The sequence below is a fragment of the Babylonia areolata genome, chromosome 15 (assembly GCF_041734735.1).
Source record: "Babylonia areolata isolate BAREFJ2019XMU chromosome 15, ASM4173473v1, whole genome shotgun sequence".
Classification (NCBI taxonomy): Eukaryota; Metazoa; Mollusca; class Gastropoda; order Neogastropoda; family Buccinidae; genus Babylonia; species Babylonia areolata.
In genome coordinates, this window is record NC_134890.1 from 30,424,031 (window position 1) to 30,436,224 (window position 12,194).

The window sequence follows — 12,194 nt, forward strand, 5'->3', positions numbered from 1 at the left end:
GGGATGATAGAAAAACACAACAAATAACAACTAAAAAGAGGAGGAGGAAGAAGAAGAAAGAAAGAAAGAAAGAAAGAAAGAAAGAAAAGCCAACAGCCCAAAGCTGAAGAAGAAGAAGAAAAGAGAAAATCTCACAGCCCAAAGCTGCTTATTGATGTAACTGTCAATAAACACAGCTAGTTACATTAACAGGTGGGCAGGTAGGTAAGTATGCCCATAAGTGAAGTATATGAAAAAAGGGATATTTAAAAGAATGATCTTTGAAAGAATCAATGTTGGGAAAATCACTCTCGAAAATACTATAAAAAAAGAGAAAAAAAGGAAAAGAAAAAAAAGAAGAAGAAAGTATAGTCCCACCAACCCTCTCTCCCTAGCACCCAAACAAATAAAAAAATAAAAAAAATAAAAAAAAAAGAAAGAAAGAAAGAGAGGAGCCCTTCTAAATTATAATATTGTAGAAGTAATAGAAATCATAGTCTTGGTGTGGTGTATATCAAAAGAAATCAGATCACTTTTCCCTTGTTGTTGCTGTTTTGTTTTAATTTGTTTATATATATGATTTGTTTTGTTTTTGGAATGACCATTACATATTGTGCATATAACGACAAACTGATGAAAGGCAAGGATGTTATTACTAAAGATATTTTTGTTCTGCACTTTCTTTTGCAGCGGTAATTGAATGCTTCTCTCTGAAGTGATTCGATCTCAGCCAGGGGACATACTGTAGAAAGAGTTTTTAAGAGGTGTTGGAAGTTCGTGAGAGAAGTTTCCCATGAAGTTTTCATATCGGCTTTACGCAGCGACAGCGTTTGTTTTGCGTCACTAAGAGCAACCAGGAAAGCACAAGACGTATTGAATTGGTTTGGTTTAGGCTCATTGAAGACAGGGCTTGGCTGTTTGGTTGAAAAGCTGGTGCAGAGGTTTGATTGCTGGACAGTGTGTGCGTGTGTGTCTGTGTGTGTCTGGATGTCTGCTTGGTGAGTGGTATAAGAAAGGAGCTGTTCTATCAGTGGCTGCTTTTTGCAGTTTGTGGAACACAGTTTTTGCTTCAACAATAGGAGCTTGAGGCGTGTTGCTGTAAGTTACACTGTGGTGTGATTGTCTGCATGAATAATTGAACTGTTCAGATTGATCTCCGTCTGACTTTGTTTCTGTTTGTGTTTTTATCGTGAGTGTGTGTGTGCGTGTGTTGAGTGTGTGGTGTGTCTACGTGTGTGTGTGTGTGTGTGTGTGTGTGTGTGTGTGTGTTTTGAGTGTGTGGTGTGTCTACGTGTGTGTGTGTGTGTGTGTGTGTGTGTTTGCATGTGTGTGTGTGTATGAGTGTTGTGTGTGTGTGTGTGTGGTGTGGTGTGTTAGCATGTGTGTGTGTGGTGTGTTTGCATGTGTGTGTGTGTGTGTGTGTGTTTGCATGTGTGTGTGTGTGTGTGCATGTTTGCACACAAGAGAGAGGGACAGGGAGAGAGACAGGCTGAAATTGAAATCGAGATTTTATCTTTTCTATTTTCCCCCCTTTTGTTTGTCCTTTGAAGTTTTCTTTCATGATTTTGCCATCATAGCCCTTGGATTTATCATTGCTTTTTGTTGATTTTTTCCTCAAATAAATTGAGGCTATTTGTTGTTTGTGCCTGGAATTGATATTGAGCATTTGTGCATCATATTAGTTACACAGGAGTTGATATTACACATTTCTGTATCATATTAGTTTCACATGAGTTGATTTTAAACATTTGTGCATCATATTAGTACACAAGTTGATATTAAACATTTGTACATCATATTAGTTTCACAGGGGTTGATATTAAACATTTATGCATCATATCATTACTGTTAGTTACACAGGAGTTTACATTGAGCACATGTGTATTTTTAAGTCACACAGTAATTAATATTGAGCATGCGTGTATTGTATTAGTTACACATGGGTTTATATTGAGCATTTGTGTTTTGTATTAGCTATTGAGGAATTTATATTGAGCATCTGTGTATTGCATTAGTAAGTTATACAGGAGTTTATATTTAGCGCTTGTCTATCACATTAGTGACAATTGCCACCCACCAACAAGATGGTTGGTTAATTTAAAAAAAAAAAAAAAAAAAGTCAGTGTAGTTTGAATTGAGTACATTTTTGGTTTCATTGTAGAGCAGTTTTATAAAAAAAAAAAAAAAAAAAAAAAGAAGAAGAAAAAACAAAACAACACATTTCAGCAATTTGGGCAGTACATGGTTGATGGGTAATGAAAACGCAGTTGTAATGAAAAAGTTACCGGCAGTGGGTTGGTGACTTGAGTGTACAAGTGACAAAAGTTGCCACACAATCTTTACTGTCTGATGTCCCAGTTAGCCCAGACTTCCTGCTTCCTACACACAGGATTTCCCTCAGCCCACTGACGTGGAATGCAGCAGTCCTCTCCCAGGGTTGATTTTTGAGATTTTATCATTGTGAGGGATGGCAAGTCCCTCACCTGCTTGTGTGGCAGTCTTGCTTCCATGTGAAACTGTTAAAAGAAAATTGTTTTGATGAGTATTTGAATGCTTTTTTTGACTCACTTGTGTAAACAAAGTGAGTATGTTTTAACCCGGTGTTCGGTTGTCTGTGTGTGTGTGTGTGTGTGTGTGTGTGTCCGTGGTAAACTTTAACATTGACATTTTCTCTGCAAATACTTAATCTGTGTGTCCGTGGTAAACTTTAACATTGACATATTCTCTGCAAATACTTTGTCAGTTGACACCACATTAGGCATAAAAATAGGAAAAATTCAGTTCTTTCCAGTCATCTTGTTTAAAACAATATTGCACCTCTGGGATGGGCACAAAAAAATAAAAAATGAAGCCTAATTATATGCAAACTGCATTTACTGTTATATTTATATTTTTTTATTCTCTAAACTTGACACTTTGATCTGATATTCTGACCCAACAACTAGAGCAGTCATTATTATCATTTTTTGTTCAAACAGGAACTTATTTTGTTAAGCATGGAAGTTTTATTTATTTTGCAAACGTTTTGGTACAGATAGTAAAAAAGGGAAATTACTCTGTAATTAATGCTAGGGGAATTAATTTGCTTTAAACTGATCTTTCTCATCTTAAACATTACATTTTGAAATTATACTCAGTACATAAAAAGCTTGGATTTTTTTTTTTAAGTGTATCACAAGTGAGTCTTGAAGGTCTTGCCTCTCTTGTTTTAATATATGTATTTCTTGAATTTGCTCAGAGTAAGTTTCTGTCAAGTTCTTTGGTGTTTGCACTTTCAAGGAGGGACTGTTGTTCGAGGAACATGTTTGCGGTCTCTGTGACTTAACAGCTATTGTTGTCTGTAGGGGGCATTGTAGGTGATGTAATGTGGATATGGAATCAGAACAGGCACAAACTGAGCACCACCAGAGTCAGCAGCAGTGCAGGGTCTCCTCTGGTGCGTGGCCTTTTGGTGACCCAACATTAATAGTTCTCTTTAGATTGTTGAACTCGGCTGTGGCGGACTCAAGATGAGCAGTGTAGCAGTGATGCTGCTGAAGTGGTGAAGATGATGGGGCAGGAGAAATGAGCGAAACTTCCTAAATTTTGGTGGTTTTTGGAGAAAGTGATGCAGTTTTTTCTCTGTTGCCCAGCTTGTGTGGTTAGTGGTGTTGCAGTGATGTGAGTCTGTGTCTGTGTCTTTCACAGGTATTGAAATCTGATTTCTAGTGTGATATCTTGTACACACAGTTGTAGGCACCAGACATGTTAGGCTACATGTTTTGATATGCTCTTCCCTGCTGTGAATGTTGTGGCTCCTGCAGGTTTTTTGTGGTTTTGTTTTCATTATCACTCATATGGGTTTTGTTGTTGCCAGGACAACAAACAGTATGATTATGACTAAAAGAGAAGCGGACACAGGGAAAAATAATAATTATAGATTAGGTAACAGGCAGATTGGGAATGTTTTGCCCTGTGTTTGTCGGTTGAATTTGACAGCTTTCCTCACCCAGAAAATGTTTCCATGTGATTTGCAGGACGTGACTGAGAGGTCCGCTGCTGCCACCGTTCTTGCCGCCCACTCCACCACCACTGCCACCTCCACCACCCCCACACCGTGGACCACTCAGGGACCGTCACCCCCCTCCTCCTCCCGCCATGATCCCCTCCACCACCCTGCCCAGCAGTGGACTGGGCGGCCCTCTCTATCACAAGGACCAGATGCCTGAGCACTTCCACGAGCACTTCATCGTCACGGGCTACCGGCACCCCAAGTCATCGGCCTGGCAGTGCATCCTGAGCCTGTTTGACGCCACCAACGAGACGCTCAACTTCTGGACTCACTTCCTGCCCAGCTGGTACTTCATGTGGGTGCTGAAGGGGCTGTCAGAGACGCTGGACTTCCAGCATGACCCCTACACCTGGCCCCTGCTGTGCTACATGTTCGCCTGCTGCATGTTCCCCCTGGCCAGCGCCATCGCCCACACCTTCAATGTCATGTCCGAGCGGGCACGCCACGTCTGCTTCTTCCTGGACTACTCCGCCCTCAGCCTGTTCTCCTTTGGCGTGGCCGTCTCCTACAGGGCCTACTGCTTCCCTGAGGTGCTGAAGGAGAGCGTGTTTTACCCCTGGTACGTTTTTGGGGCGGGGTGCTGCGCCGTGGTGTGCACCCTGTCCTCCTGTGGCACGCGCTTCATGCGGCCCAGCGCAGTCCGTCAGTGCCTTCGCCTCTTCTCCTTCAGCCTTCCGTACCTCTTCAACAGCTTCCCTGTCATTGTCCGCCTCCTCTTCTGCTCAGAGGAGGAGAGCCGCCTCACGGCTCAGACCCTGCATGCCCGGCAGTTCATCTTCGCCGTCATTGCCGCCTTCCTGTACGCGTCACACTTTCCTGAGCGGCTGAAGCCGGGTCAGTTTGACATCATCGGGCACAGCCACCAGCTGTTCCACGTGGCCACCATCCTGGGGGTCATGGACCAGCTGCAGGCCGTGCTGCAGGACATGCAGGAGAGGAGGGCCCTGGTCAGCTCCTGGATGGACTTTGACCTGCACACCAGCCTGGGGCTGATGGGGCTGGTCCTGGTGGTCAACACTGTCATAATCACAGTGTACTCCCTCTACCTGTACCTGGCCAAGAACCTCCACCTGCTGCCCCCATCACACACAGCTGCTGCTACTGCCGCCACAGACAGCAAGTGCAAGTGCAGTTAATGTTTGTTGGGAGGGTGGGGTGGTGGGGGTTGGGTGTAGGGGGTGTGGGGGGTTGAGAGAGTTAAGAGGGTGTGGGGAGTGTGGATAGTTGGGGGGTGGGGGGTGGGGGGGGGTCTGTTTCTCAGGACTTGTACACTGATCCATGACACACAACCTGCCTGGGAAGAGCTTTTGCTCCTTTTTTTGTTTTTTTTGTTGTTGCTGTTGATAAAACACAGTCATGGCACCTGTTTTGTGACATGAAATATCGGATCACTCCAGTGCTTTGGCTTACCTACTTATACTTGATTATTCCTGTAGAGCATGTGCATGCAAAAGCACACATAACATGTGCATACACTCTCACAGCGGCACGCTTGCACACACATGTGCACAAGCTAAGCACGCACATGCACTCTTATCTCTCACTCACACACTCACAAACACATACACACTATCTGTGTTTTTGTTTTGATCTCAGTCTCTCTGTCTGTTTGTATGTCTGTCTGTCTTTGTATCTTTCTGTCTGCCTTTGTGTCTTTCTGTCTCTCTCTCCAAATTGATGGTTAGTAATTTTGAAATACTTTTTTGGGGAGAAGGCAGTCCTGAACAGTGGTGCAAAATGAAACTTGTGATTGTATAGGGACCAGCAATAAGGAATCTCTGCCTTTTTCTGTCTGTTGTCTACAATGAGTCGGTCAGTTGATTGCAGTTTACATATGTTTACTTTATTTTTCCTTGTTTGTTTGCTTATTTAGTTTTTTGTTTTCTGTTTTACACAAGACATTATTGTACAGAACCTGCTTTTGTTGAAGTCAGTTCAGCAGTAGCTGTCTACAGTTTCAATAATATAATGCATATAGTTGGGCATTTAAAAAAAAAAATCTGCCTCCATTTATTTTTTCACTGATTGCATAGAAAATGTCATTTGAGAGACATTGTTTATTGCCTTTGTTGTTTTTTTCTTTTCAAGTAAGGTTCTGTGGAGATGATTTTGCATGGACTAATTACAACTGAAATGAGCTAGAAGTAATAGAAAGACAATCTACATGAAAAAAAAAAATGTTACAGCTTGGATGGTTTGTAAGCATGTCTAACTGTACGTAGTCCATGACATATTGAAAAGCTATATTTGAGAATTTGTTCGTACAAACACTATAATTTGTTTTTAATGCTATGAATAAAGAACAGTAGTATTTGTGGTACTAATCAGTTGGTTTTAACTAAGAAAAGAGGGTTTTTCCTTTTGTAGCATTCTTTGAAGGTTTCTTGGCATGAAACTATAATAATGTATGTTTAATGCTGTAAACATGTAATAGTAATATTAACAGTAGAGCTGGAATGTATCAGTTGATTTTGGGAAACAATCTACAATGGTTTCTGTTGTGGCATTCAGTTGCTTTAAAAAAAAAAAAAAAGAAGACAGGAAAAACACTTGTTGCTGTCGTTGCTGATGGTGTGTGATGTAGTTATGAAGAGTAAGAGGGTACAGCATACTCTGTCCAGTCAGGCCAAAAAAAAAAAAAAAGGAAAAAAAAGCTTTCACTGCATCAGTCTTGATGGATTTGCCGATCCACTGGTTTTCAGTTGATAACACCAGCCACAGCTGAACTTTGTCATCTGAACTATCTGTCATAGAATCAACCTGTAGCAACTGAAATTTGTCATCTGAACAATCAGTCAAAGAATCAGCCATGGCATTTCTATTCAGGGGTTGGGGGGAGTGGAGGGGTGGGTGTGGGGGGCTGGAGACTGTCACCATGTGTTATGTGACTCACTTTGGTGTCTCTTTTTTCTGCTTGGAGACAGGGACTTTGTTTTTAGGGTTGGGGACTTTCTGTTTGTAGTTGGAGACTTTCTTTTTGGGTTGGGGACTTTCTGTTTGTGGATAGGGTCTTTCTGAAAGGTGACTTTCTGTTGAGGGAGGGAACTTTCTGTTTGTAGTTGGGGACTTTCTGTTTGAGGTTGGAGACTTTCTGTTTGGAGGTTGGAGACTTTCTGTTTGGGTTGGGGACTTTCTGTAAGGTGACTTTCTGTTGAGGGATGGATCTTTCTGTTTGTGGATAGGGACTTTCTGTTTGTAGTTGGGGACTTTTTGTAAGGTGACTTTCTATTTTGGGGTTAGGAACTTTCTGTTTGTGGATAGGGACTTTCTGTTTGTAGTTGGGGACTTTTTGTAAGGTGACTTTCTATTTTGGGGTTAGGAACTTTCTGTTTGGCGTTGGGGACTTTCTGTTGAGGGACGGAACTTTCTATTTTGGGGTTGGGGACTTTCTGTTTGGCGTTGGGGACTTTCTGTTTGAGTTGGGGACTTTCTGTTTGGGGTTGGAGACTTTCTGTTTGGGGTTGGTGACTTTCTATTTGGAGTCAGTGACTTTCTGTGTACAGATAAGAGCTTTCTGTTTGGGGATTAGGGCTTTCTGTTTGGGGTTAGAGACAGTCTGTTAGGTGACTTTCTGTTGAGGGACGGAACTTTCTGTTTGGGATAGGGACTTTCTGTTTAGGGTTGGGGACTTTCTGTTTGGGGTTTAGGACTTTTTGTAAGGTGACTTTCTGTTGGTGGAGGACACTTTCTATTTGCAGATGGAGACTTTCTATTTGCAGATTGAGATTTTCTATTTGCGGATTAGGACTTTCTGTTTGGGGTTGGGGACTTTCTTTTGCGGATGGGGATCTGTTTGACATTGGGAACTTTCTGTTTGAGGTTGGGGACTTTATGATTGGGGCTGGGGACTTTCTGTAAGGTGACTTTCTTTGGGGGGAGGGGACGTCTTTTGGGTGAAGGTGGACTCTGTCTAGGTCCTGTTGACCACCATCCAGAACCAGGAGAGGTGTAGGTGTGTGGCAGTCATGGTGCAGGCACAGCCATGACTCAGCTGTTCAGCACCATAGATCTACATGTCTAACCCACACCAGTTTATTGCTGTACCAGGGAAAGTGTTTAGGGTTCATCCCTGACCAGCAGCTATCATATTTGAGTTATACATTTTTGTTTCAGTAAGTTGTCTCATTTCTGGAACTGTGTGTTTTAGGTTCTCTTGCTGATCAAACATTCTTCATGTACTAGATAGGAGTTATCATTGTTATGAAATAAATATGATATAAAGTTATGCTGGTCTGCATTTTCCATGCAAATATATATATATATATTTCTGGAACAAGATTGGGATGACTTTGTCTTGCTGGTAAGCATTATAGAACCATGTAATGCATTAAAATCAGTGCATAAGCATCCATATTAAAAATATAATCTAACGCTTATTAAGCATTTATATTAGAAATGTAATCTGAAACTTCAGGTCATTTTATGTTGTTAAATTCTTTAAGAAAATTATTCATAAGGTCAGTCTAAAGTACATGTTTTACTGAATCCGCAGTCTGTTACTCTTGTTTAATTGCCTGTGTTTATTCACTGTAGAAAAAAAAAAAGACAGGAGACTCAATATTTTTTTCAATGGAAATAAGAAATATAAATAACTAGCATTCATTTACTTTCCAAGGAAATATGTATAGAAAGAATGAAGTCAGATTGTGTGTAGAATGTACCTCTCTGTTTGAAATGATACCAAGAGTTGGAGAGATCAGAAGTAGCTTCTGACGCGCCAGTTTATAGTTTCACATTTGATGATGTAGCATAGTGTAATTTTTCGTTTTTTGTAATGCCTTCCTTAATTTGTGAATGTTCGATACAGATCTGTTACTGAACATTGTATACTTTGACAGCAGTATTTCAGAATGACTCCTGATCAATGTGCAGTGAACGAAGAATGACAATTGATGACTTATGAACCAATGTCAGTATTCCATATCCAAGCTGAACTTTTTAACCACGGGACCAGACAAAGTTGACTTTTGAAAATGTAAGAGCAATAGCATTCAGACGGACAACAGTTTTGCAAATCAAAGTTGATGAATAATGATTTGTTTTGATACTTGAAGGCAGTAGTTTAACAGTGAGATTAGCAATAACTGTGATCATGTAAATGTGGTTTTTGTGTACAAACTGCCATCGGGTAATTATGCCAGAGATAGTAACAATGTCAGATGCTTGTGCCGGCCTGCCACTGCCAGGCACAAGGTAGCCACTGAAGGTGGGTGTCATTCACCTCATGGTTGCCATAGGGTCTCTTCAAATTATGCAGAGCATGCCCCAGGGGACTGAAACAGCCCAACTGTTTACCTCTGTGGGCGGCCTGAGAGCGCTTGGTGCCAGCTCAGTGAACCAGAACACTCTTCAGAGGCTGCGGAGCATGTCGCACTATTGAAAAATTGATCATGGTTGTGCAGAAACAATTGTCCAGCCTTTGATCACCAACCTGCTACTGCTTTCCCTTCTCCCCCAAGTGCCACCCCCTTTTGATTTTAGATTATATATTCTTTGCTCACAGATTTTTCTTGTTTAATAAAAAAGAATCACCAACCTCCGTCTCACACACAAGATCAATCACCCTCACACAGAGAAATCAATCACCTAGAAGAGAAAGCTTCTGTGTGCGAGCTGCACTTTACATGAGAAGGTGCATTGGAGTATGTCACTATGTGCACGTGTGTGTATACATGTACACACTTGTAAGTATGTGAATAAAGCACTAGAGAGATTATTTTTCAGTTTGGCACAGATGGGGTTGGACCAAATACAGATAATGCTGTCTGAAAAACTGTCACACATTGTCACATACTAAAAAAAAAAAAAAAAAAAAAAAAAAGAAAAAAAAAAGAAAAGAGGATAGTACTTGTATGGCACAAACTCCTCATGGACTCTAACTTGTCTAAGTGACTCCTTGAGTTTTGTTTGCCTGTACAAAAATTGTTTGCATTTGTTTGTTGGCTACTTGTTTATTTCATTTATTTCCCTTTATTTGTTTGATACTTATTTATCTGAACTTGTTAATCTGGTGTCTGTAGTGTTTGGTAATATAACAGACTGTTTTTTCCCCTCTTGCTCTTGCAGTTGGCCATACGTTCAGTTTGTTAGACATTTTTGCCTCACAGCAGTGGAACATGGCGTGTTCTGGGGACAAGGCTGAATGTTGTTATGTTGCCTTCTGATGGCATCTCTGTCCTGTTGTCTTTCTTCCTCACTGTCTTTCCTCTGTCTGTCGGTCTGTCTGTGTGCGTGTGCGTGTATGTGTGTGTGTGTGTGTGTGTGTGTGTGTCTCATTGTGAGGTGACTTAATGTTCTTAGAACAGGCCTTTGAGATTCTTCATTTAAAGAATGATTCTCACCAGTATTTATGAGCCTTTTTTTAATTTTAAAAAAAAAAACTTCTCATATTCATTTGTTTTACTTAAAGTTCCCCCCCTGCCCCTCCCCTCCCCCCCCCCCCCCCCCCCCCCCCCCCCCCCCCCAAAAAAAAAAAAATCAGAATATCTATATCTTATGTTACGTTCTTAGTTATTTATTCTGCGTGTTAGTTTATCAGTTGATTTACCTAGTTTGCAAGGTTTTTTTCAGGGTCGTTTTGCATTTACAATTTAGAGGTGATATTTACTGACAGCAGATGATTAGACAGCAGTGATGTTTGCATTGTTGTTGTTGTTGTTGTTGTTTAAGACAAGGGTTGACTAGAGAACGGGAAAAGTGTGAGAGAAAAAATACAAACAACCAGTCCTACTCTTCATCCTACATGCCAAAAAACAAACAAACAAAATCAAAAGAACCTTGCTGTTCTTGTGAATCTCGGGCTATGTATTCACTGGTGTTGGATCCAGTCTTTTTTTGTGTTTAAAGTTGATTTAATCCATAGTTATGGTGCAGTGATCAGATGTATATTCCTTGTTTTTTGTATAATTTGTGTATATTTTTGATACTTAAAAGGGTTTCATTATAACTATAAGTATTTTATTTTTTTAATTTATTTTTGATACTTGAAGTAGGTCTTGTCATTGATAAATGTTCAATCAATGCATTATTCTGAGCCATACATTTTGAACAAATGACCCTTGTTATTTTCTATCCAATAATCTAAAAATGTGAATTATTATACAAATTATTGTAAATTTGACCAACATTTTTTTTTTCTCTCCTTGTCATGTTCATTGAAGGATCAAGTAAACTACAACAAAATAATTTTATGTATTTGATTAGTGACTTTGAATTTTAGTTTCAAATTGTTGATTTATTTATATGATTATTGCTGCATTAAGTTATGGTATACATGTATTTGTATATATTTACTTTGATATTTTTCTTGTCTTGTCTTTTATTGATGTTGAAATCATGAAATGAGTTAATCAGAAGTGATAGTTTAGTCTCTTTTTTACCTATTACTTTTATTTTGCTTCTTAGTTTGAATTATTTTTTGTTTTTGATGCATGCATTTTTGATTCTGTTTTGTTTTCAGTTTGCCACTTTCTGTCTTATTGATTTAAAACAAATTTTTGTGTGTGTATTTTATTTCCCCCAGGACAGGATGGATGATGTTTTGGGCAACATGTTAAATCGGCTGATATCTGAAAAAAAATAAGATAAAAAGAAAGATGGAAGTGTTAAGATACAACTTTATTGTCTGTAAATGCACAAAAATTTGTCGCTTGGTTTGAGTACTAACATTAAACATAAAGCACAACCTTTTTCAGAACACGTACATTCATGAAAATATGCAGGACAGTAAGTAAAGTAACAGAATTGATGTTAACTAGGTAACAAAACAAAACAAAACAAACGAACCCCCCCCCCCCCCATCATTGACACTAAAATATAAGATAAGATCTACATGTGTACAGCAGGTACCCTGGTTGATTCCAAAATAATCTACTCAAAACACACAATTTGGATTTTCCTTTCTTTTGAGCTCCATTTCCTGCTTTTTAATTGTGTGTGTGTGCAGTGATTTGTAGATCTGTCTTATTGATGTGATAATATGTGTGTATCTGTGAATTTGCATGTGTGTGTGTGTGTGTGTGTGTGTGTGTGTGCGTGTGCACACGTGCATGCATGCGTGTGTTGAAGTGTTATACCTGAAACAATTTTTTGAGATTTTGTTACTGACTCCCTGGATGAATTTTGGCCATTTTTGACATAATCTGTTATTACTTTTTGTTATTGT

General features: G+C 39.8%; 1 protein-coding gene across 6 annotated transcripts in view; it reads left to right on the forward strand.

The window, feature by feature from the left end:
- LOC143290552 (membrane progestin receptor gamma-like) overlaps positions 1-9,867 on the forward strand; it is a 56,738-nt gene extending 46,871 nt beyond the window's left edge. For 3 of the 6 annotated variants that reach the window (XM_076600093.1, XM_076600096.1, XM_076600095.1), the window contains one exon: positions 3,996-9,867. In XM_076600093.1, the coding sequence (XP_076456208.1) occupies positions 4,117-5,166 (1,050 nt within the window). In that variant the 5' untranslated portion in view covers positions 3,996-4,116 and the 3' untranslated portion in view covers positions 5,167-9,867. Of the gene's footprint in view, positions 1-79; positions 1,078-1,724; positions 2,561-3,995 lie in introns of those variants that run through there. The other 3 variants (XR_013056415.1, XM_076600094.1, XM_076600097.1) reach the window with 3 other exon arrangements.
- The last annotated feature ends 2,327 nt before the right edge of the window (positions 9,868-12,194 follow it).